The sequence below is a fragment of the Orbicella faveolata genome, unplaced genomic scaffold, assembly GCF_042242905.1.
Source record: "Orbicella faveolata isolate gen_17 unplaced genomic scaffold, um_ofav_v1 contig_34, whole genome shotgun sequence".
Lineage (NCBI taxonomy): Eukaryota > Metazoa > Cnidaria > Anthozoa > Scleractinia > Merulinidae > Orbicella > Orbicella faveolata.
In genome coordinates, this window is record NW_028301563.1 from 9,382,999 (window position 1) to 9,410,038 (window position 27,040).

General features: G+C 39.4%; 1 protein-coding gene, 1 long non-coding RNA gene and 1 pseudogene across 11 annotated transcripts; 2 read left to right on the forward strand and 1 right to left on the reverse strand.

The window, feature by feature from the left end:
* Window positions 1-6: 6 nt before the first annotated feature.
* Window positions 7-23,130, reverse strand: LOC149104657 (ribitol 5-phosphate transferase FKRP-like). 10 transcript variants are annotated; one of them, XM_089270973.1, is made up of 5 exons: window positions 23,049-23,130; window positions 13,734-14,093; window positions 13,223-13,271; window positions 10,140-10,582; window positions 7-2,018 (listed from the first exon to the last, which is right to left on the reverse strand). In XM_089270973.1, exons 4-5 carry the CDS (start codon window positions 10,381-10,383, stop codon window positions 1,540-1,542), a joined length of 723 nt encoding a protein of 240 aa, XP_089127099.1. In that variant the 5' UTR covers window positions 10,384-10,582; window positions 13,223-13,271; window positions 13,734-14,093; window positions 23,049-23,130; the 3' UTR covers window positions 7-1,539. The 10 variants fall into 10 exon arrangements, with proteins under 10 accessions (XP_089127099.1, XP_089127097.1, XP_089127096.1 ...); XM_089270971.1 differs by lacking the exon at window positions 23,049-23,130 and adding an exon at window positions 14,521-14,596; XM_089270970.1 differs by lacking the exon at window positions 23,049-23,130 and adding an exon at window positions 14,424-14,592.
* LOC149104658 (uncharacterized) lies at window positions 3,386-5,709 on the forward strand (annotated as a pseudogene).
* On the forward strand, window positions 12,353-23,857 carry LOC149104659 (uncharacterized). Its single transcript, XR_016201305.1, has 2 exons — window positions 12,353-12,614; window positions 23,054-23,857. It is a non-coding gene; the product is annotated as an uncharacterized LOC149104659 (long non-coding RNA).
* Window positions 23,858-27,040: the final 3,183 nt, after the last annotated feature.

The window sequence follows — 27,040 nt, forward strand, 5'->3', positions numbered from 1 at the left end:
CTGCTCTTTTTGGCTAATCGCAACAATTTATTTTAGACTTTCTATTACAAATATAATCATTCATTATCTTTTTGCATAGGTCCAAGAAATACTTAGCACCTCTCAAAATAATTTATGGAACTTCTATAGAACATCGGTCCTATACAACTTGCATGGGACATCACGCATCGCTACTTTTTGGCTAATCACAGTATGTTATTTTAGATTTTTAACAACAAATAAATAAATAAGTTAATCACATTTTAAGAAAGGTCCTGAAAAAATTTAGTTCCTCTAAAAAAAAAAAAAAGAAAAGAAAAAAACAACAACTAAAACATCTACAAAACATCGGTCGGTTTTAAAATTGACGTATCTTGTATATTTAATTGAATTTATATGAAGACTTTCAGTTACAACCGCCTGATGCAAAGTACAGTAGTACATGAAAGTACATGTGATCCTCAGTAGTTTTCACTTGAACGGTCATAACCTAGGAATTCATCCACAGCACAATAAACAGTACCACATGAAAGTACTTCTCGCTTTCATTTGAATGGTAACAAACCAACGTTTCATCCAAAGACTTTAAAGTAAAAACCATCTTTTATAGCATAAACAGTACAACATGAAAGTATTACTCAGTCGGTCTCATTTGAACGGTAACGCACTAGGGTTTCATCTACAGACTTAAAAATTAGAACCACCTTGTACGGCATAATAAACAGTACCAAATGAAGGCACTGCTCAATAGCTTTCATTTGTATGGTCACATGCTAAGGTTTCATCGCAGACTTAAGGTCATTCCCCAGTATTGTATTGCGCGTCCTTACTGCGCATAATTTATGGCGTCATTAGCGCGCGTTCGTGCACGCGCACATTGAAAACATTGCGGATTTGCCTTGATATTGAGTTCTGTCAGTCGAAAAATGGCTATAGCTCACTAACGAGCTCGGGCATTTTTTTCCAGTCAGTTTAATCAGCTAATCATTACCTTTGCGTGAGAAAAAGATCTGAGTAAATAAGCAAAATAGCAGCTGCATTGTAGTCTTTTCTATTTTGCCGTTTGATAGCCGTGACGGGCAATTTGGTTCTAATATTTTAACAAGGATTCAGCTGTCTGTCATAATCAAACTGAGGCGTGTTTAATTTCATGAGTCTGGGCTCAGAAAGAGTTTACAATAACTTAGAATACGTTCTGGTAATAAACATTAAATAACGCTAAAATGGGACATTTTCAATGCCTCACTGCTCCTTAACAAGCATGGGCACCCCCCTTTTTTTATTTTATAAGTTAAGTTCTCACATAATAAATATTCATTGGACAAAGTTTGAACAAAAAATCTATGTTCAATTTTATTTCAGGGGAATTACCTTAAAAGTTATAACCACCTTGTACCGCATAATAAACAGTACCACATGAAAGTACAGCTCAATAGCCTACACTTGAATGGTCACACACTAGAGATTCATCCACTCATTTGATACACTTAACCAATATAATCAATAGTATCACACAATACTATTACTCACTAACATCTTAACTTTCCGCTGCGTATGATCTTAGCATCCACTGCTTGCTCTTAAAAGACAGGGCATCCAGCACTTCCATTTGTATGGAAATTGAAACCCGAACAGTCCGTAAGTGTAAGGGTATCTGAAAGACAATAAGCGTTCCGGGGAGTTGGGAATTGCGACATGGACTCCGTGGAAATTGATCCTCGCTGGTGGCACGACCCATGACTCAGGAAACGTCTCCAAAGTATGATGGTATTTAAGAATGAAGTTGTCCCCTGACGAGGATGGATAGAATTTGTGAAGCATTACCTCTGTTTTGGCGCTAGTTGTCCTATTTGTTGGTATCCACCTCACGAAATCAGCGGTCGCATTCCCAAAGATTGCCATGAAACCATTTGCTTTAATTCCTGATCTCGTCAACTGCGAATAGGCGTTTATGCTCTGTGTTCTTAAAATAAATGATATATCTGCGTCGTGGTCGTGTGGCAGAATGTCTCCCGTGTGATAAGCACCAAGAAGGGTTCCTGAAACGAAATAGTACCAACAAAAGTAATCTTAAGTCTTTGCTGTCACGTTTTTTTTTTTGAATAATACAGGCTAAACGAATCCGTTAATTACTGCATGTTTAGTCTTTCCACAAAACCTCTATTTTGCCAAGCGAATTTTTAAAGTAAAACCAAGGGATTAGCGTACCCCTCAATATTACATTAATGAATTGATTATTTGAATATTGAACACCGTTGAAAATGGTGAATTTTTTTTTTTTTCTGACAGTACTCGGAGCTACCTGTAAATCACCGCAAATCTGCTTTTTGTTTGGAAAATCCACGGTTCTACATGTTAAGAGTTTCACCTCTGAATTGGTCGGAGAGAGATTTCCGTGCTCATAAATTCGGCCGCGCTGGCTCATTGCCGCCATTTTGAGAGGAAATTGTATTCTCTAAGAAGAAATCGTCTTTTAATTTGAACAATAATTCGCGCCTTTTTTAAAAACGAATACGCGTTACTTAGTTATAACCGCAAGATTACAGACCCGCGAAAAGTGTTTTCGCGGCAATGAATCACCCGTAATCTAATACCTGCTATTTAGTTCTTTATTAAAGGAGAACGGAAGGTGAAAAACGAAGTTATCGTTGCATATTTGCAACAAAGTAAATAGTTTGTTTTGAGTAAAAATTGCAGTATTTGTCCATATTTGTCCTTTCTTAACGCGTTTTGACTGGAAAATTGCTCACGACATTCATACTATGTAGGTCCGCCATTTTGACCGCCATGTTGAAGGCTGGGCTGCATGGCATGACGTCATTGCGCTCACTTGCGTTCGCGCCAAATTTAATTTTTTTGCTCGGATGGAAAATGGTTCACTGCATTGCCGTAGGCTGTTCCAATAGATCACCTGAAGATTCTAAAAGAGGAATAAGCTTTCATCGCCTTCCTTTAAAAGATAAAGGCCTTTTAAGCAAATGGCTTGCTCGGATAAAGAGAGAAAATTTGCCCCAAATGAAGCACTGCCACGTCTGTTCCGAACACTTTGAGCCCACGTGTTTTGCAAGTGAGTACCGACTAGATATTTTGCCAGACAATTTAAGCAGACGTCGCTTAAAAGAGGATGCCGTTCCAACTTTGTTTCAACACACAAAAAAGTTAAGCCTAAGGCCGTCCAGCGAGCACCGAAGAAATAGAGCTCTACACGAAGAGGTAAGTCATGTATTCGCGGTATAAAACTGACTCTACTGATATGACCTGACGTGACCTTTTGGCCGTCGTGTTACTTTTCTGGCAAGCAAGCTTTAAACAAATTATCCTTCGTTCACAAAATTGTATTTGCTATTTTAGGCCCTCAATCAAATACTGGATGCTTGTGATAGTAATTCGCAAGAGTCGCGCCAATCCAGAGCGAAAGTCGCGCAGCCTTTTCAAGATGCAAATGTCACGACTTCTGCGGTTCCTGATTACAATGTCAGTCAGACTTTCGGTGACAAAGAAAAACCACAAAGGAAGAGGAGAAAACTACCTATTTCAAAGATAGTTTTGGTGGATGCCTCTACTGACACTGAAATAACAATGTTGGACCAAGCTTGTCAAACAGATTTACCTTTTGTTGTGCATTCACCTCATAAATTTAAATCCATTCCCTTAGCAGACGTTCGTCACGCTGTAGCGAGTGACCACAGCTATGCCGCTCTCTTAAGTGATTCCCCTGTTGTGCCCGCTGAGCAAGTCCCTAGGGTTTCTGGCAAAGATTTTCCAGAATGCAAGAGGACGTTGGATTTCTCCGAAATTGACACATCGAATTTTCCTCAAATTGACTGCCAAGAAGAGTAAATTGAAGATGAGTGGATTCCATCCGATGTTTCAGATCATGAAGAATCGGACATGTCGGACCTAAGTGATTATGAAGTTAGCGAATTTAGTGAAAGTTTCGACTCCGAAGACGAGGATTTCGACATAAAAACTGAAATTCGTGACGATGACGAGGAAAAGGAGTCCACGAACTGGCTTAACGAAGATTGCGGTGATCTTCACCAAGAGCGAAAGTTCTTGGTATTTGAAAGCAAACTAAAAGAGCTTTTTTCTCGTCACGTGCACTGTCCAAACTGTGGACGGAACTTGGAAAAAGCATCATTAAAAACCAAGGGGTCTCTTGCGACTATTGAATGCCTTGGTTGCTGTGATCAACCATTACGATGGCAAACACAGCCGTTTGTTAGTTCAATGGCCGCTGGAAATTTGCTCTTCAGCGCTGGAATTCTATTTACCGGCAACGATTACAGCAATACTGCTAATTTTACAAAAGCAACCAACGTCCAATTTTTTAGCCAGAAAAATTTTAGCTCTACTCAGAAAAAGGACCTCTTCCCCATTGTTAACAAAAAATTTGCTGAGCATCAAGTGGATATTCTCAACGAAGTGAGAAACACCGAGGTTGTAGCAGGAGGTGATGGTCGCTGTGACAGCCCAGGCCACTCGGCTAAATACGGCACGTACAGCATTGTGAACACCGCTTCATCTAAAGTTCTTGACTTCTCTCTGGTCCAGGTAACAGAGGTCAAAAATTCAAATGCGATGGAGCTGGAGGGCCTAAAACGTTGCCTAGATCACCTACAACAGGAACAAGTGGCTATTGCAAAGCTTGCTACAGATAGGCAGCTGCAAGTCAGAGCGCACATGAAAAAAGAGAGGCCGCACATCAAACACAACTTCGATGTTTGGCATTTAGCAAAGTCTGTTCAGAAGAAGCTATCCAAAAAGGCTCAATCAAAGCCATGTGCGGCATTGAAACCCTGGATACACTCCATCATAACTCACCTCTGGTGGTGTGCAAAAACCTCGCAGGGCAATTCTACCGACTGTGTGGAACGATGGAAATCCATCGTTTACCACACGGCTAATATCCACCACTGGGACGGATGTCAGCATTTCCACCAGTGTGCACACCCACCCATCCCAAGAGAAACAGAGAGAAGGAAAGACTGGTTAAAGGTTGGAAGCCCTGCTCACGACACCCTGAAGGAGGTAGCCTTGAACAAGTCGCTTCTAAAGGACATCGGCATGCTAGCCGAGTTTATCCACACTGGCGTTTTAGAAATGTACCATGGCCTCATGGCAAAGAAGTACTGCCAAAAAGTGCAGCACTACTCATATGATGGCATGAGGGTTCGCACCCAGTTAGCGGTTCTTGACCACAACCACAATGTAGGAAGGAGCCAAGGCCAAACCAAGGAGGGTGCAAAGAAACACAAATTTGTCTCCCCCAAGGGAAGTGTTGGGTGGATTGCAAAGCCACAATACGAGGAAAAATCGTACGCATTTTTTAATGATTTAATGGTTTCTCTCCTTGCATTCAAGAAAGGTGACATTGAAGTTCCCCTGCTACCTCCCAAACCCGCCGCCGCGAACATCGCTCCAACCCCCAGGCCTCCCAAGAACGACTTGCTGGAGAAGCACAGATCTCGTTTTAATACAGGAAACTAACTGAATGATTTATATTTAATTTCTAACAATCTCCTGTATCCAGGATAATTCCACTTCTGAGTAACTTTCATCAGGGGTGCGAAAGCCCGTGTAATTCCCATCTGCGTTTGGATACACGGCTCGTATTGCTTTCACTACACAAGCAGGGATTACTTTCCTCACGTATCTCCCCAGTCTGTCATGTACCCACCAAGTAAACTGGCGGTAAGCTGCGTAACGATAATTGCTGCAAAAAGAAAACATACGAATGAAACGTGTATTGCAAAATCTTTTCAAATTTGCTCAAGTTATGATGGAAAGGAAGGCTGAAAGGTCATTGCAATTGCCGTGACAATTTGCTATCACCCGCTGATCGGGGTGTAGCTACACAGAACTGTCAGTCGCTTCTGTTTATTAATAGGCACCTTAAGATACCAGGACGGGAAGAGCTAGGACGGCTACTGGAAGTAAATTTACTCAACGGGGCATGCGCACGAGAACTCTCCACTAATCTCTCTGCCGTCCTCGTCTCGTCGAGGACGTCATTTCGCCCGACTAGCCGTCGCACCGAAAACGTGAGTATTTTGCGCTTGTTTTGCCCCAATAAATGTTCTTATCGACTTTATTTTTAGTTACATCGATAGGAATGTTTATAAGGTTCGCATTTTTGATTATTGTAGTGTAGAATACCACGCTGACATGCCAAAATGTGAATAAAAATATTCCTCGTCTGTTCGTTTGTGTTTCAGTCACTGTTCAGTCGCTGTCACGAGTGTGCAAGATCGATACAAACTGTATGCATTGAGAATACATCAGTGTAAGTACAGTCGATAAAATGTTGTAAGAATGAATGCCATGGAGCGTCTGTCGAGCAAATAGAATACACATTTTCAAACTAATGTTTAGTTGTTGTTTTTTTATACTACCCGGAACTTGATGCAACGTTTGTTTTATTGTCATAATGCTTGTTACAATTACAGATGGAAATTGAAATGTTCACCAAAAGTCAGGATTCTTCGGCGACAGAATTCTCAAACGCTCCAGTGGTAAAAAGCCATCTGAAGCAGGTCGATCAGGTTGTTCGTTTAATTTTCTCATACGGAAATTCAGGTTTCTCTATTAAAATATTGACAGATGTTTGCTTGGCTTATAAAGAAAAATAAATTCAGCATCGCTGTTCACTATCGTTTAAGCTTAATAGGATAAGATTTCTACCATCTTTTTTATTGTCTAAAGGATGTTTGAATTATTGACGTCGCCGTCCTTTGCAAAAATACACATCTTAAGCATTTTGTTTTTGGCGACACGACGGGACCCGCGAAAGTTTCCCGCGTCCACTGCCGTTCCCGTCCTGGCCTTCCCGTCCTCGTATCTTAAGGTCCCTAATTTCATTTCGTAGAACCTACAGGAAATTTAGGCAATGGCCGTGTGTGTAAATTGTAGTCGACTGAGTTCAATGAACGAATAATTCTTTCACTAAGTCTACAGTTACTAAAACGATTCGTGTAGTTTAGCTACTTATATCTTTCAAAATTGTGTTGCAGTATTGATAGGGCTAACCAAGTATCTCAAACTGAATTTTGTATTATAATGACAATTAAACGTTTTAACATCCTTACAGAATTTGTGACATACAGAGTGCCTGTGGCAAATTGATCTAATCTACATTATCCCAGGAAAAGAGCAAAACGATTAACAATGTTGGAGATGTGGTACGTACACATTAGCAAGTTCCCGTGGCGCTCGTATGCCACGCGCCTGACTCAAACCAACAATGGCCGTCTCCAACACTTCTCTTCGCAAACATACAGTTTCGAAATCAGGATGACGACTTATACAGCGAATAGGGGGATCGTCCTCTAAATCTAAGTCATATAATAAAAAAAGCAGCAATGGCAAATGGAAAACAAATGGTTGGGTTTTCATAAGCGAAAATACAAGGACTAAATCAAAACAGTGAATGAATCGTTTCATGAAATTTATTATCCTTCTAATCAACAATATTTCACCTGATATTTTTGTCATGGCTTCTTCGATCTCTTGGCAGCAAACACACTCTCTCTCCTGCTGATTTTCCCAGTTTTCACAATGCTCGCAATTACACCAAGAGGTATTTCCCCTCCTTGCAAGCTCGGTCTGGCCGTCAGCTGTATTTTCTCCATCGGAATCCGAGAAATTTCGCATGGGTTCGAAGGAATAGGGTTCAAACTCAGCCATATTTTGTAACTGTATTATCAAGCGTTCTGTTGTCCCAAACTATACACAATATAGCTGCGAAAATCCGCGACTAATCACGACTAATGAAGGGCGAGAACACCAAAACATAGCACGCGGAGGCGAGCACGCAAAGTAGGAAAGAAAGCTTGAGCGCTTTGACGTCACGAGATGGCGGACGGTAATCCTTATTTGGAAGTAACTGGAAGAGAATGCTAACAAAATGGCGGATGTTCAATTCTGGCGAGATCTCTTAGTTTTCTATTTGATGCACTGAAATACGAACTTTTTTCAATCGATTCTTTGTAATTTACGTTCTTTCTACAATTTCAGATCATTTCAAAAATTATACCCTGTAGCCTGCCGTTCTCCTTTAATCCACGTTCACGTCACTAGCAAAGGGCTTATAGACTTTGTCCTGTACTCTGTATAGCTCTGCTTTATTTAGTCAAGTGTCCAAGTGAATATACGAAAGATCATAAATTTGAACTGCGGAGAAAGGTATGAAGATATGATTGATCATCGCAGTTATATTTATTGTGAAATTAAAGCCTGAAAAAAGTTCAGACTTGAACGGGATTCGAACCTATGACCTCTGCGGTACTGGCGCAGTGCTTTACCAACTGAGCTATCAAGCCAACTGGGCAGTGAGTTCGTAATATACCCATAGGTGGTGAAGACTACAAGTGAATATATGAAAGAGATCATACATTTGAACATATATTTGACACTTGAACAAGTATCAATGCAATTAACTATCTATGAGGAAAACTATAATCATTTGCGCCAATTCTGAGACTAAGTATAAATGTTCATTATAAAATAAAGATCAGTATTCTGACAAATCTCGCGAAATTTAGTTTATTTTCGCGTATTTTATAGACAAATTTAGGCCCCGCAAAATTACTCCCTCGAAAATAAGTAGCAATAAAGCATACACGTGTAAGTGCGAACGTATCTTAAGGTCTTAAGGTTACAGTATATCTTCAGGGGTGTCTCGCGTGCAAGCGATGTAGCGCGTGCAGTTTAAGCGGTAGATACCTAAACCCCCTATATCAAATTAAAGCTTAAAACAACAACCTTTCCCTCGACAAATTAAAGCTTATAGAGCTGGCTATCAAATTATACCAAGAATTTTGAATAAATTGAATTTCCGAATTTTTCACGACCACTGAATGCGAGCGCCCGAATCACCTTTCGAAAGCTACAAGTCAAAGCGAATTTCGTTTTTCGCCAACTTAATTTTTTCCTCGGTTTCACCGCCCAAAGCGCTTAAAAAACGTGTCTGCGTTTTGGCATATTCAATTGCAGTAAAAAGTTACAGAACATTTTCGAAATAGGATTTAAAAAATATGGAGTGATCGTACAAAAATCGCTCTCGAAGAAAAGGTATTTCGAAATTAACAATTCCCAAATTTGAGGGCAATTGAGCAAATTCCCTTTGAGTTGTAACTCTTTAAAGTGTTTGCTTCAGGTAAAAAAAAAATTTATTCGAGAAAACAGCTCTAAGAAAAATCTTCTGCTTCGTAAACAAACTCCGCCCACAAACGCCTTCAACTGGGTTCTCAGATAACTGAGCCAATTAGTGCAGGAAAAGTTTACTACCGTTAACCTCCTTGTGAAATTTACCCGCGAATCTCTAAAAAGCTCTTGTGTTTCGCAATGCGCTCAAGGAACCAAAGGCGGAGAGATAATTTTTCTGTAGCTCGGTTTTTTTGAAGCTGGTCTCGCTAAATGGGGAAGACTAAAAAGGATACGAACGCTAGAGTGACTGAGCGAAGAAAGCAAACAAAAGAAAGCGCGGGGAGCAACTGTGTGTGGTCAACTGTGCATGAATGATATTTCAAATGGTCTCAGTGAGTCCGGCGATTCGCCGATATCGGACTCATCAGAAGAGTCTCTGTTAGCATCCCTGTTATTGCTGTCAAGTTCCGAAATTTTTACAGAACCTTTGTTTACTCTTACCACGAATATTTTGCCCGCCTTATTCGATAGCTATAGCTTCATCCGCGTGGCGAACTTTCACTTCTTCACTCATTGATGTATTTTCATTCGTTCTTTGCTGTTTTGGCTTTTTCGAACTGGTCCATGGTTTTAACGTGGTCTATGTTTACTTATAACTTAATAGAGTTACACCTAATGCCAAAAACACTGGGTAGTCAGAACAACTATGCTGTTCAACTGAGTAGTCAATTCGTGACATCCATACAGGTAATTCCCGCGAAAATCGTCTCGGTTGATTGCATACGCACCATAGGGCTGTCAATCAAGAGGTAAACTTTTACTTCCGGTGAAGCGTAAAACCGCCATTTGTCCGCCAATATTAAGCCTTTTTCAATTTTTTTTGTCACAAATTAGAGATTATTCGACCACTACTTTGACCCAAAAATCCAAATTTGAAGAAAATGTTCGACCCGAAGGTATACTGTATATCACAATTAATTCTATTCTGATTAGAAGCATAAACAGCAACTCACCATAGTCGAGCCAATACTGAACACCAAACTTGTCAAACACCCTCGAGATATTCTGCATCATAATCCTCAAATTTTGACGTTTTTCATCAGTTAAATAACACTCATCATTATAGCCACCACTCGCAGATGGAAGAATAACCAGGTGGAGACTAACAAGAACTACGAGCAAGATGATTAACATGACTGTCAATCCTTTGTTTGTTAGGTTGCGTTGTCTTCGAGGTGCCAACTTACAGCAAAACATGCTCGGCTTGATTTTCTGGTCATCAGTCTTTGATATGATGAACTCAGAATGCTTCGCAACAGCTTTGACGAAATAACGCGGGGAACAATATTGTATTATTCAAAGCAAAACATGTTGAGACAGGCGTATTTTGTAGCTGGTGGTTTTGTCTCTCTCACTTGGATCCTGGCTTCGAATGCTCATCTGCATGCAGCGAATCCTGCATATACAAATAAGGAGTCTAATTAGTAACCGGATGCTTCATTAAAAAAAGAATTCATTCTTTAAGAGTAGTCTTTCTTTAGACACACAACATTCGCAGATATCACTGCTTCAAGGCTGCCCTACCGTCTCCATATCGATGAGATCTCTTGCAAGGAATTACAAAAATACTGTAAATGTGAAAAATTAGTCGTCGTGGTTCACGTTCTACAGAGAACGCAGAATTTGGTCATTCACGTTGTTGTTTTGCAGAGGACAGCAAAGAAATGCACCAAGAATCATAACGCACGTGCACAGCCATTGTTATCCTCATTAAACCTTTTGTTTAGCGACGTTGCCGTTGCCGTTGCCGTTGCCGTCGTGCTTTTCTCAATTAAGCTCCCTACTTGTAGTATAGAAGGAGTGACAGTCGTAGCTTTGACGATGATTTTCTCCAGCAGTGAGAGGATATTCAGCGATTACTCAAGAACATAGTCGGTATTTGGGCCGGATAGGTGAAGACTCTTCGAAAAACGACGAGGACTAATCGGGGAATCAATGATATAACTTTAAAATTTCTCTAGTATACACCGTAAACGTAATGTGGTTTTCCTGTTATGGTGATGCAGTGGTTTCGATTTCGATTCCGAGAATCGTGCGGTATGGTGGCCGACATCGGAGTGGAGGACTGAAAAGAGAAAATCTCCCCTGACATGTCGCGCTTTGAATAACCAAAACTTACTAAGGTCTCCAATTATTATGATACTTAGATAACATGGAATGTAATGAAAACAATAAAGCTTTGTGATCTTGTGATACCAAAAGAAACGGAAGCAAACTAAACACGGGCAGGTCACGCAATCTTTTATCAAAGTGAGTCTGACGCAAATGACCATGAAGCGATTGCTTCGAAGATTCGTCCACAGTTTTGAGAATCGCTTGGCATTTCTGAAAGATCGTAAAATAATCTCAGGAGGTCCCATTGCTAAGTTGTTCCGTCGAAATTGTACAAAAAATTTCGGGCTATGACTCCGACTATAAATTGTAGATGTCGAGAATAGGCCGGGCCGAGGACATGGCGATTTTAATTTCGTATACTCATACTCAACTTCAGAAAATTCTGAATTAAATAGGAAACCAAAAACGAAATCGGTATCCCTTAGATTTTCCAAACAATCATAGATTGTTTAAGAGCTTCAATATGGCATTCCGTGGAAAATGTGTCAAAATTTCAGACCGGCGGGCAGGCAATAAGCAACTCCATGCAAAAGCCGTACCCGATTACCGGGTATATGATTGAAGAATTGCGTTAACCAAACAACTGACAGCTAATGAAAGAAAGAAGACGTTTTACTCGAGCGAAACGCTTCAATACTACAAATGCATCAGCGTTGCGTAGGACTAGAGAAATGTACCTTAAGCTTGGGAATCATTTCCCAAAGTTCGCTCTCGAGTACAAGAACAGTGGTACAGCTTTAAAATTAATAGGGTACTTTTTGTACTCTCTATAAACTCAGTGTTATTCAATGTTACCTTTAAAAAGACCTCCCGGCCCGAGGAGTGTGTTTTTCCTTTCGAATCAAATTGAAAGCGCGATTCTATAACCGCATGATATTTTCCGCGTTGGGGTATCTGTGTGGTATGCTAATTTGATTCGTTGCCACATGGTATAAGCAGTCCGGAATATCCCGATATATTAGGACGGCTGTGTTGTCACGAAACTCACGTTTCAACCATTGCGAATGCGTGTTTTGGCTGGAGTGTTGTGTTTCACAACAAACCAAGAGATTCAAAATGACGGACAAAGAGAGTCGCTAATACTTTCCAATGCCATGAACGCGGACTCTCAGGAGGTGTATATTTATCTCGAATTGGGTTAAATACTGTTCAAATAATAAAATGTAAGGAAAGTTTGTGTTCGCGTTCCATGTCACAGACAATTCCGCCCAGATAACGATTATCGTCGGACCGAAGGAAGCATTACGGAACGCAATGCGGGCTAAGTTTGACGAGCTGCAGTTATCATTCTTTGGAAAGAGACGGTACAATCGGTAAGCATCTTTACTCTGCATTTTTCTAAGCACAGAAATGATCGATATGAGAATTGAGGCTTTCCTCTTATCTAGGGATTATTGGGCCGAAATCGACAGCACGCGCGTGTTCTTATATGCCAGCAAAGATAAATTGTGAATGTCCAAAATGTTATACATTTTGGCTAAATCGAGGAAATGAAATCAAAATTGAAGCAGAATTTTCAATAACGCATACGAGTGAGACATTCTTGTTCTTTTATACAAAATAAACTAAGCTAGAAAAATAGTGTTGTCAGATGCATAGATAGTCAAAAATTCCGTTAATATATTCTTTGTAAATCTGAAATTTCTCCATTTTGGTATTTATCTCAAATATTTCTTGTATCTATTTGTTGCTGTGCTAAAAGATATCATGTCTGATTTCCACATTTAAATTATGAAAGTTTACATATAATTGTTGACTTTAACAAGTTATTTACCCAAAAATATCCAATATAATTCCTGGACAGGTTGACAATGGAGCATTGACAATCCATCCACATGTTCTAAGGTTTTATTATATATTTATTTAAACTGATACAAAACAAACTCAGTCTTGAAAGTAAAATCAATTTTATTTTACTCACTTTTTACGTACTCTCAACCTTGAATTTGCCTCTTGGCAGAATGCAGGACCTGAAACAAATCACAAGCGCTTAGAAGATTATTACATTGCTCACAGATGTCAATATTATTACAAATGTATTTTTCGTTTTAAAATATGAATTTATTTTGAATTTAGTTACCACATTAGTTCTCAGTAAATAATTAAGAGAGTGCCCTCAAGTGGTCTGATGACTCATATGTTTTCTATTTTTTATTACATATTCTTAACCAAACTGAAATGTTTCCTGTTCACAATCAATTAATGTTTTGCATTAGTTTCACAATTAGTAACGTTCAACACTCAACACTACATTCTAAACTCTTGTACTTTTTCAGTCTTTGCTTTCATAATAATTATTTTGCAAAAATATTACTTTCTGGTACATTCAAGCTTCATGGGGAGGTGAAAAGAATCATCATCTACTAGGAACAGCTGCAGTGTGTATAGGTTTTAAAAAAATGCCAAAAAAGAGTACAATGCCCCCTACAAACCTTAACTTAAATGTTTGCATGGCCCTCAAACGTCTGGTAAATGAGCACAAACAATCTCCTCTACCCTTTGTGCCATTCCTTGGGATACCGATAGAATCATTTACAGGGAATCACTGCACTACCCCTGGCTTGTCTGTTTCGCTGCCACCTCTGTGCTGTAGGTGGTTTTCAACAGGCTGTTGGCTCTCCAGTGATACAACTGGGGTACACATTCGGTGAATCCACCAACACAGAGACCTCCCACCCAAATTTGTTTAATTTCGTCCACGTACTTAGCGACGTCTTCTTTCCTCTCTTTTCCATTTTTTCCCCACAAACTCGGTAAAGTGCCTCGAGCAGTCGAGTATGCTCTTCCATGTACTTAAGAGAGAAAAATTGAAAACAACTGTCATAAAAATGAAGGAACAATGCATTACTCAAGCCTTATAACAACAGCGGTTCAAGTACACTTGTAGGGCCTCAAATTCAAAGAGAGTTTACAAAATACTGGCGTTGTTTACAACCGTGGAATTTGGCCTGATGAAACTTTAACAACACTAGAACCAGTAAAAAATATAAACAGCTCAATTAAAAATACGCAAATACTAGAAAATAACGCCTACTCTTAATATTTGACCACAAAATCGCGTGTACATCGTCGCTTGACACCAAAAAAACTGAATGATTAGAAGACAGTTCACGTTCTCTCACTACCAAAAAGGCCGCTTATTCTCCTTCTCAACGTTTGGTCGCAAAAAAGTCCCGTTTAATGCTGGCTAGAGTCTATGCGAGACTGGAAACAACATACTTTCTTTGTCCGCATGAAAGGTCCGCCATTTTCCCTGCTAACAATAGCTTCGTGACGTCATGGCTGTCCTAATATATCGAGATATTCCGGACTGATAAGCGCAGACTAGACGTACTGCCTCGGCATAAATTATGCTTATTAGACCTTTATTTAGTCCCTTGGTTGAAGCGTAACACAACACTGCCCCGTGTGTCACACATTTGTGCTATCATTAAAAATACGCAAACTAGCGTATTTCCGGCTGTTGCTTGTTTCCGCCCATAGATATCTTAAATAGACGCTGAGGTAATCTTACTTGCAGTTTTGAAACCTACATTGCCAGCTGACTTCAACAGGACAGTCATGGCGGTATTTACCCCGGCGGTATTTCTTAATTTCTCGATGCTTTCTCGATGCTCCTTCTGTGCGTTCTTCAAAGACTGCACAGACTATAAACACGACTCATGGACCTGTCAGCGGGTTCGTAACAGTTCTAGGCTAAGGGTCGAACAAGACTGTCATCCGCTGCTTGGGAATCCCTTCACCAATGTAAAGCGGAACTTAACGTGGACAACGACTTGTGAGTCTGCGAGCCCGAGCCTGGAGCTGTGAGTCTCTTTTTGCGAGCCTCGAAAGATTCCCACAAAAAACAAACAAACAAACAAACAAACAAAAAACAAAAAAACAAAAACGGGCATAATGCCCTTATGTTTTATTCCTTTTTGAGAATTCCCTACATAATATAAGTGAAGAGAAGTAGGGCAATGAACCGGTTTGTCAAAAATGGAACGGCAAATTCGGTCGGACCGGTCCGACCGCAATATTTAGGTCGGAGGGAACCGAAACGGACCTTCCCATTTGACTTTCGACCGAAACGTCCGGAATTTTTGGCATAATGGAAAACACCCGCAGTCTTCATGTGTCGGTGCACTTTAGCATAGCAAGTGAGCTAGGTGATGGAGAGTTCCTTTTTTAAAAAGTTATTTCTATCAATTACGCAGATATTTTAGGACGGACATTTTTCCCATCTTGCTTTTGAATTACCAGACTTTGGTAGCTGGACGCGAGGGAAACTGTTGCTACTCTTTGATTAGTTTGCAAGGAGTTGTGATATTTTTCAGCTGGGCAAATTGTACTGACCTTCACTGAGCGAAGTTTCGCGTTATAGCGAAATGAAGGGTCAATGAAGTACATAAATGATTTATACTCCAGCGAGATTGTCGGGATTTAAGCAAACTTTAAACGAAACTGACGTGTAAATATGGTTGAAAACCAACTTCGGCTTTTTTGTTGTTGTTGTTGTTGTTGTTGTTGTTTTTGTTTTATGGCCGGGCGGATGGGTTTTATCCCCTAACTATTGAATTGCTCGAAATAAGCGGTCGTCCTGTCGTTCGATTTTACCGGGGAACCATTAAAAAAAATTAAGAGCCTGGTTTCCCGAGAGACAAAGCAATGGACAACTGGCAAGCAAAAAACAAATATATGAATCTTTCATGGCGGTGCTTGATTAATGTTCTAGAGTATAATCTTGATTACCTAGAATTCGCCTCACTTGAACGTTTTCGTGTTTGACATTTGGGTAGTAGTTAATTTTACATAATCAACATTTTGATACAAAAATTTAAGAGGGAACTCAAAATTTCACTCGTAGATGAAAATATAAACTTACCTACAGAATCCGTTCGATGAAACATGATGAAATTAAATTTAACACTGACAGAAAAATTACTTGCGCGGAATTTCACGTATGAAAAGAACATCGAAAATTTCTGTTCCTTCTGCCGAGTGTAGCATTTACTGGGTAAAACGTTAACGTTAAATTAAAAATTCGCAAAAAAAAAAAAAAAAAAAAAAAAACAGAAAAATCTAGAGTGGCTCGCAAAAATAGGCTCGCGGCTCGCGACTCGGGGCCCGGCTCGCAGGCTCGCACATTAGTCACGCTCGAGACACCGCGGAAATACTTTTTTGGGGGCGCGATACAGTATTTTGCTAGTCAGCGGTACACCTTAACAAAACTACAAAATGTCTGCAACTTTTACGTTGTTTTCGCAGCGAGTCTTGTCGACAGTCAAAAAGATACAAAACTTAGAGCGCACACTGTAAACTTAGCTTTTAAACTCCGCTCATTTGTTGGATAGTTCTCAGTTAATATTATATATTGTGCCAAAGACAAACTGAACTTGCACACGGTGTGAAATTGTTGTTGTTTCGTGAGAGTACATGCTCGCAAGTGGCGAGCCAGTGGCAATTTACGTTACGATGTGCGCTAAGGCTAAAACTAGGCAGCTTTTATGTTGCTGTAGCGGTGTTCTGAGGACATCAACTTCTCAAGTTTGTTGAATTGATGGGCTTTAACCGTATGAATCGGTATGTAAACGGCATTTCGATCAAATTCGTCGGGAAGACATGCTCGTGTTCGATTGGGGGCACTCACGTAAGTAAACACGGTCATCCTGTCCTCACTCGGTATCACCGAATTATAGACCAAGTTGGCCGAAATCGAAGCAGTACTTCGTATAAATCTTGGACACGTTGGTGTAACAAGTGTGGGAATGAATACCCAAAAGGGTTCAAAATCTGGCCTCAACTCGACAAAGAATTCACCAAGGTCTGTTTTATCATAAAATATCCAATTTTAATCACACTACTTCAGGAAGCTTGAGGCTGGCGAAAATAAAATTTTAAATTTTCATGTTTATTATTGTTTCTTTGTTTCTTGTCATAATTTCGAATTGTTGCAGTTCTGTATTTTGCTTTTAGCGCCTCTAAAGTGTGAAAATTATTTTAAACTAGTTGCATAGCTATTAGAGTTTAGAAAAAGCTATTTAGCTATTAGAAAAAACCACAAGAAGTGCATGACATCTGAATATCTAAAGATGGCAGAAGACATGGAATACAAAGCTGTTTAAAGGATAATTAAAAATACATGCATATGTTATTGTAAGACAGTAAAAATACCATAAAATCTGGGTGATGACAATAAATGAATTTCATTTTTAGTTATAAATAGGCTATCCCCCCTGTATTCACACAACAATCTTCTGATTATGAGGCCACCCAGACAATTTCTGACCACATTACCTTAGAGCCTGAGACTCTGTATAACTTTCTAAAATTCATATTTGTTTACATATTACTATTATCTGGATTTCCCAATAGAAAACTTCTTCTATTGTACATTTTTTTCTATTCTGGCTCAGCAAAAGTCCTTTTAGATACTGTCCATGGATGATTTCCACATCAATGCTGTAAAAACACCAACTGAGAGAACACTGACCAATGCTCTCCATATGGCAACTCCTCTCCTAACCATTCAGCCATCTGTTGATGGTAGGGAGAGGCAGGGGGCAGGAGCCAGGGAGAATAAGGGGCAGGAGCCCGGGAGAATAGGGGGCAGGAGCCCGGAGAGAAACGCAAAATGCTAATTTTTGTCATTCATTAAGGCTTCAAATATTTTCAAAAACAAGAACTGAAAATGTTACTTGACTTTCATTTAGTGTCTTTAGAGACTTCTAGGCCGACGGGCAAAGAAAAATTCACCTTTGGGCTCAAAATGAGGCTCAAAATGAAACCCTTTGACAATGGTTACGTCATAGGTCATTCACTTGAAAGATGTGGGTAAGAGTAGCAAGGCTGAAAATGAAGGAAAAAAAGAAAAGGAAATGCCTAAGGACTGTGCAGCTAAATGACTAGGATGTGTTTTGAGTCTCTTAATCTACAGGGGACAGGAGCGGGACGAACAAGGGTGGGAGTCAAGAGATAGAGGTATGGGAAGTGGGAGGTTCTGACTCCACTGTCCCTTCCCCCACTTGATGCAGCACCTTGTCCCTAAGTAAAAGGTAAAGTCTGCATAGAGCCAAGTAGCCCATCAGGCCAGGCTTATCTTGGTTTCTGTAGCATGAACCGACTAGGAGTATTTCTACTACCCCTGGATAGGATGCTAGTTGATCACAGAGTAACCCCCACGATTAAATTCACCAGTACCCATATGTACACCTTTGTGGAGAGAGGCACTGTGAGAGTAAAAGTGTCTTGCCCAAAAACACAACACAATGTCCTTGACCAGGGCTCGAACACGGACCGCTCGATCCATTGCTGAGCGCACTAACCACAAGGCCACTGCACCTCCCACCTTGTCCCTTAGGCCTAACCTTAACCCTAAACCTAAAAAAAGGAGTCTGTAGATTTCAGTCAACTTTACCTCTTTTATCACTTGTGTATTTGACACAATTTCTAATTTCCTCGCTTTCTGCCATTCAGTTTACTGTAGCAAAGCCTGATTTTAAGTGATTCGCAACTACTGACGGACCTTGTTTTTGCAACTTACAATTTCAGACTTTGCACAAAATTTCTCACTGGAGAAAAGCAATGTTGTAGAACTTAAGTGATGAACTAAATGTAATAAATATTAATTTGTAAGAAATGTATCTGTTCTTTAATACATGCTTTTGTGTCTGGTATCTGAGTTAGATGCAGCGAAGATATATTACCAATGGTTTGTAGACGACAGTAAGCCAATTCAGAGACACAGTGGCATAAACAAACCCACTTGTTAGCCAATTTATCACAGGAAAAAAATAAATACATATAATTACATATATATAATTTATTGCCATCAGGTGCTATAATGTCTTGTAATAAAGTGGTTACAAGTTAAGTAAGAATCTTACAGAAGGGAGGATGATACAATATTATTACTAAGGGGATCATAATTAATTTCATATTGATTCAAAGCATGTGATATGTACATGTATGATTGCAATGTAAAAATTATTTTGTAGTGATTGAGCAAAGCTCATCTGAATTAAATTAAATGAAAGGAAAAACAACAACAGTCAATTATTTATATAAGTTGATAAAATGCACATGTAAGATAGGGAAATAGAAATCGAAAAGCTTCAAATGACTGAGTAAACAAAATAAACTAGTGGGTTTCATTGAGGAGTTGATTACTGCCTCTCTGAAATGTTGAAAGTCTTTTCAGCATCAAAAGAAGTGAAACTTGACCACATTCCATAAGTGGAAGCGGTTTCTTGTAAAAAAATACAGGTGTTTGGGCATTTTAAAATATTTAGTTACATGTGCATACATGTACAAGGAAACGGTCTTGAAAATTTCCATGTACTATCAACATTTAATCGATGTAAACAAAAAAGACCTCAAGCAAGGAAAAATTGTCAATGAACCGAACATATTGAGCGGTCTTGCATGTTTTCAGTATTTCTAGCGTTCACTGCGGCCAACAAATCACAATATTTTCGATTTCTACTCCCTTCGCAAACGCCACCATTATATGAATGTAGGCTTAAACAATCTTTAATGATACAGAAATATCTTGTGAATGAAATGAACAAATGTAACAAATGTTTTATTCTGACAGCAAACGACAGGTACAAAAAATTTATTTCACCCGTTCCAAAAGGCGCAGAAAGTCAGAAAGGTGATAGAAACGCCAAAACGCCAGTCTTTAAAGACAAATTCTTATCAAAGTTTCTTGGACGCGTTGGAAATGTAATCTCAATGAACAAGCACCACACGTCGGCGCAAAGTGAGTGTGAATAAAACGATCCCGACTTACATGTAGTACCTTAACCATTTCGCGCAAATTACACTTTAAATCCAACCAGTCTTCAAAATCCTTGCAAAACCTGCATACAGGACCAATCTTCTACTTTGCTGGATACCAATCGTTGATTTTGACAATTCTGAGGCGAGGGCGGCTGAAGCAACGCTATCCACGCTTCGTCCGCTCGAGCTGGCTCGAGTCAGCAAACTACACATTACTCCACACAAAATGACTCCCCTGTACCACTATTCTTTACGAACATTGCTTGAGTATTAAAAACCCATTTAAGGGCGTCAAGCTCACCAATAACGAGAAGTATCAAGGATATTTTCAACCTTAAAACGAAGCAAAACACCGATCTCAGAGAACTGATCGATCGAAGGACAACACAGCCCGATGGTGATGACCACTGACCAGTTACTGTGACGTCAAAAAACGTATTTCCGCGGTGCCGTCACGCTCCCTCAAGCATGTAATACTGAGCCCCTCCCAGGGGGGGTACATGGATGTAACATACGTACCCTGCTTCCAGTTTAATCTCATCCGATCATTAATAAATCCCCTTATCACTAATTCCCATCTGATAAGTAAGTAGATAAGCAAAAACCTTTAACTAAATACGATGAGATTAAAAGTATTGAGCCCCTCCCAGGGGTTTTAGGGAACAAGGGAACTGGAGCATGTATTTTCAGGGAACAGGGGATATGTTCAGTTTATTTTCAGGGAACAAGGGAACTCTTGAGTAGATTTTTGGGAACAAGGGAACACCAATCTATTTTCAATAATATGTTGGTTTTTTTTTTTAACTTTCCGAACCCCTAAAATATAAAATCTATTACGGTTAAGGTTGAACAAAAATCTATGTGCAGTTGTATTTCAGGGGAATTACCTTAAGGTTACCGTATACCTTCAGGGGTGTCTCACGTCCAAGCGATGTAGCGCGTCCGGTTTAAGCTGTAGATACCTAAACCCCTATATCAAATTAAAGCTTATAGAGCTGGCTATCAAACCATACCAAAAATTTTGAAATAAAATGAAGTGCCGATTTTTTCACGGCCACTAAATGCGAGCGTCCTAGTCACCTTTTGGAAGCTACAAGTCAAAGCGAATTTTGTTTTTCGCCAATTTATTTTTTTCCTCGGTTTCAGGACAAAAAGCGCTAAAAAAGCGTGTCTGCGTTTTGCCATATTCAATTGCAGTAAAAAGTCACAGAACATTTTCAAAATAGGATTTAAAAAATGTGAAGTGTCGTACAAAAATTGCTCTCGGAGAAAAAATATTTCGAAATAAACAATTCGCAGACACGTGTTTGGTTTTTATATGTTAATCTAGCTACTGTTCAAATTTGAGGGCAATCAAACAAATCCCCTTTGAGTTGTAACTCTTTAAAGTGTCTGCTTCAAGCGAAAAAATTTATTCGAGAAAACAGCGCTAAGAAAAATATCTTGCTTCGCAAACAAACTCCGCCCACAAACGCCTTCAACTGGGTTCTCAGATCACTGAGCCAATCAGCGCTTGGAAAATTTACTACCATTAACTCGCGGTGAAATTTACGCGTGAATCTCGAAAAAACTCTTGTGTTTCGCATTGCGCTCAAGGCGGAGAGATAATTTTTCTGTAGCTCGGTTTTTCTTGAAGCTGGTCTGGCAAAATGGGGAAGACGAAAAAGGATACGAACGCTAGAGTGGCTGGGCGACGAGAACAAACTGAACAAAAGAAAGCGTGGCGGAGCAAATGTGCATGGATAATATTCCAATGGATCTCAATGAGTTGGGCGATTCATCGGTATCGGACTCAACAAAAGAGTCAATGTACACGTCGCTGTTATAGCTGTCGAGTTCCCAAACTTTTACAGAATCTTTCTCTACTCTTGACTCGATCTTTTTGCCCGCTTGATACGATAGCTACAGCTTCATCCGCGAGGCCAACTTTCGCTTCTTCACTCATTGATGTGTTTTCATTCGTTCTTCGCTTTTTCGAACTGGTAAACAGAGTTTTCCGTGGTCCATGTTTACTTATAACTTAATAGAATTACATCTAATACGAAAAATGCTTTGATCTGAGTAGCCAGCCAATTTGTGGTATCCATATATTCCCGCGAAAGTAGTCTCGGTTGATTGCGTACACGTTATAGGGCTGTCAATCAAAAGGGAACTTTTACTTCCGGCCGTAACGTAAAACCTCCATTTCTCCGCCAATATTGAGTTTTTTTCAATTTTGTTTTCAGAAATTAGAGATTACTCTTCAACCATTACTTTGAACCAAAAATCCAAATTCGAAGAAAACTGCCGATCTGAAGGTATACTGTAACCTTAATAATAACTTTCATTCATGCCTAAACTACTTCGTACGTTGACGAAGTGCTTACATAGAAATCTGTTAATTTGGAAAGCATAAAATTAAGACGCCATCACACTACGAGGGAGAAATATAAAAACGTAACCATCGCCGGACATTTTGGAATTGTGTTTGAGGAAAACTCGGTCAGGGAAACCACATGATTATCGTAACGTCGTCATTTTCGAAAAGCTCCGTTTCAAAATGTTTTGGCTTTTTTGAAACTAAGTAAATACAAAGATGGCTAATTGACGCCGATTGCTCTTGCCTGTAGATAACGACTTAGGTGTATTGACCACGTGATATGAAGTCCTCATCTCAGGCTTTCAAAGGAAACGTCTTCAGATGTAAGATATACCCTGTAAGTTCCATTATCATTGCTTCGACATCCTTGAACTAAGTTACAAGGCTTTACCTTAAAAGAATAGCATAGATGAAACTCCTATATTAGCTACATACCAGTGAAGTAAGTACGTAGAGGAACAGGTAGAGGCTTTTTCTCCACCTTCCCCCCTCCCCCTGTTAAAAAAAGACTGCCCGTTCCTATTGAACAACTGTTTATTAATTGAATTTATTTGCCTTACAAGACATAGACTTGCATGAGAGACAATAACTGAGAAATGTCTTAATTGTAGCAATTTCTTACCTTAGCAGGGACCAGTCACCTCACAAATGATGGGCATCAAAACCTCTCTGGTTTGCTTTTGGTTAATAAACCTGCAATGTCTGGCAATTTTTTGTTTCAAATCGTATGTTTACTCAAGTGCTAGCTTGGCATCCTTCACCAGAACAGTTGAAATGTACTCCATGGCAGCATCTATACCCAGTACCCTCATTGGCACCCACTCCCGTTCCCGTAGCGTGGCTGCAATATCTCTAATGGAGCAGGAAAAGTTGGACGAAGCCAAAGAAAGCCTTGCACAAACAGCTTTGACATTATCTCTTGGATATTGGAGGAGGAGTGGCTTTGCCCGTGTCGGAGAAAAACAGTTGACTGCGTCAAAAACAGAAAGAAATTTCGAAACACCAAAGTGTGAGGTGAAATAGTACCTTGGACAAAATAGAAACACTCGCACGCTTGGCACTGTGACAAGTGTCGGTCTCTTTGGTGGCTCGCCATTTGATGGCCACCTGATCCTTTCTGCCGCCGATTTTAAAGTTGCGCAAATAGGTGGAGTAATGAGTATGAATTCAACTGCGAAGATTTGATTGCCGCTCGGTCATCTGCACCTCGTCAATTCCAAACTTCTCAGCTATCAATTAAACTCCATCGATCGAAACCCTCTTCTAACCACGTTTGCTTAAACCGTAAAAGAAACCCAGAAAAAAAGGTAAAATTTTTGGAAGTGCTGGTGAGGTGTAGCTCTATGCTTACATCTGTGTGAACAAAGAAAAAGACCGTTAGTGATCAAACAATGATGCACAGTGAACTGAATATAAGTTAACTTTACAAGTGGTTGTCTCGTTGCACTATTATCGGAAAATCACCTCGCAGAGGTCTCTGTCGGAAAATGCCTAGTTGCTTCACCTACATTAGTCCCATGGTGTAAGTAGGCGGCAGTTTTCACCTGGTCCTTGCCATGCTTATTTTTTATCCGTTGTATTGTTCAAGTCATGTTTGTGTGTCCTTGGTCCAACACATTTACGGTTCTTATCACGTGATTAATTAGTCGCTCTGCCCAGAATACAAGAGCCCCTGAGAATTCCAGTTCGCGTCATTGAACTAGAGTAGCTACGTTGTCATAAAATTACTTCCAGTTTCGGGTTGCATTATCAAATGGCATCACCGGAAGATTTCTTGATCTTTGCTAATTAAATCAAACTGCTATTTTGTTTTTTGTTTTTTTTGTTTTTTTTTTCTGCAAAACAATCTTCCATCTCAGTGTCGGTGAATGGTGTAGAATATTGCCTTCCACGTGTACTTAAATAACTAAATAATAACTAAAATAATAACTGTACTGTTAAATGTCAATTCCTGACTGGACCTGAAATAATTCCCAATTCTAAACTTCTTTCATGCCTATATTCACACCTCCCGACAACCCTACAAACGTAATTGATAAGAGATTCACGAACAATCAAGCCACTGACGGCAGATCCAGCGTGTTAAAGGGGAATTGCATTAAAAACGATAAGAGCGCAATTATCATCATTCCGTTTAGCATCAGAGATCGGCCAACAGTACGACGAAACAACTACAGTTCCTTAGCAACAAAGACGGAATACTTTTAAAACCCGTGTTCCTAAGCCGAAAAATCGATCAGAAGCATGTTAAAACCCAAGGAGCTGAAATCATCAGTCACAATGCGGTTCAAGCGATATGGACTATATTGGTTACACACCGACATCTACAACGCGTTGCACAGCATACCTAGCTTTTTTAACTCTTCAATTGAGAAACACATACCCGTGAAGCGCAGAACGCAAAACTGAATTTAATTAGGAACTATACGGTACTCAGAAAAGTGCATGCCGAAACAAATTATTACAGTGTCTCACTAAAGAAGTGTTAATAATCAACGAACACCATCCTCTGACCTACGAACAGACTCTATCCTCACCCTTTCCTTTCCTGTTAGAAACATCACAACGTCGGACTACTTGATTTCGATTGATATTTCTGCTAAATTTAATCGGTTGTTTATAACAGTTGCCACCTGCACGTGCTAATGTGAGATCATTTTTTGTCCGTCTGACAACTGTTATATTCTCATTCATGGTGATTTGTAGTGGTTTCCAATACGCATTGCATCTCTAAGTTCTGTGCCGGCAAACTACCAATAGTAATTAGCTTAAGTTGTGTTTTTTCACCAAACGATTCAAGTAACTCTCCTGATAATCCTGATAGGTTAAGCTCGTACCTGTTCTTGCCTATATTAGTTTGACCGCGTTATGACAACAAGCCCAAAGCTTTCATTAGAGCAAGTAATAAAACAACTGCTAAGCGCCTTGACAGACCTGTCATGTACGACTCTCAGATCTGAATTAACACACCTGCAGCTGCAGTCTATTTGAATTTTAATATTGTGCCCAATATTTTGCGCCATGAAACCTTCAAAGTACATTTAGCTACTCCGACATGGGCTTCCCAACACATCATCGAATCTGTTTTCTTCTTTTTTCCCTCAAAGCTATTTTGAGCTGTTTGGATGGTAAGTCTTGTAAATGTTGATCTGTTTTCTAATAATTTATTGCGCTAGAGGCAAGATATGAACTTTTAAGCTTCATTAAATGAAGTTCCCTTCAACCCCCTGCGTTAATGCCTTCAAAGCATCAGCTAGACAAGCCGCTATCGCTTTTATAACGCTCTTAAAACATTTTTGCGGGTTTTTGAGCATGGGGGTATCTGAAATTCTCGATATTATAGTTTGTCTCGCTCTTTAAGGCTTAAAAATTATCTTGTCATAATTACTTGTTATTCTGGTGTAGTAGGTCGCCAAACTTAATGAATCTTTTGACGACGAAAGTTTTACATCAGTTATTCGCGTTACCTATCATTTTCCTCTCATAAAATCTTCTTATTTAAAGCGAAAGAATATTTTTCTAGAACAATGTCTCAGTGGGGAAACTTTTTTTACGCGGATTTTGAAGGAAAACGCAATTGATCGTATTCGATAAGAACCATACAACGGTTAAAACGTTTAACAGCCCGAATTGACTTCTCTTTATCATTTTTCATCTATTCTTGTGTATTTTTTTGCTTTTTACGCCACATTTAGAGGGTAAACTGTTTAATTCTCAATTCAGTCGTGATAATTTTCCAACAGAGAGGTTTTCTTTACAGGTGTGACATATAATAATGGACTGTTTGTCCTGCCGCTAGAGCATTAAAAAGTATCTTAAATTGCCAAGAAACTGTCTTTTGTTTAAACCAACTTTGCAGGATTAGAAAAACTTTTTAAAAAATGAGGCATAGATCTCCAAATTTGACGACGTTTAAATAAATATATCTGGGAATAATTTGCGGGATTTACTGTTGTGCAAGGACCTTCATGTTTCCATGAAAATCATAATTTAGCCGACATATATGTGTTCCAAATCTTGATATCTCATGTCTTAATTTAAAAAAACCAAACAAAAAAAAAAAACTGCTTTTACTTGTTTTTCAGTTGTTCTTCGCCTATTTTCTATGTTTTAGAAACATGGGCAATAAAATACTGATTAAATTAGGCGCGAAATTTCAGCATTCTTTCCATGTACGTGAATGAGAAAAATTGTTACGGCAACGGTCAGAAGAAACCAACGAAACCCAGTGGATTTTTAAGATTCCAAACCGTTTTTTCCCGGTCCCGGAACCAGTTTTTGTCCAATATCAAACCGTTTTTTTTCCGATGCCAAAACCGATTTTCGCCGCTATCAAAACGGGTTTTTTTGCCGATCGTAAAACCGATAATTACTGTTCTCAATACCGGTTTTAGGATCGGCAAAAACTGGTTTCCGATGGGCAAAAAACAGTTCTGGGATCGGCAAAAATCGCTTTTGATATCGGAAAAAACGGTTTTGAGGAAAATCCAGTGGTTATTGCAGAACCCAAAACCAGTTTTTCTCGGTCCCAAGACCAGTTTTTCCGATTCCAAGACCAGTTTTTACGATTCCAAGACCGATTTTTGCTGATATAAAAACCAGTTTTTGCCGATT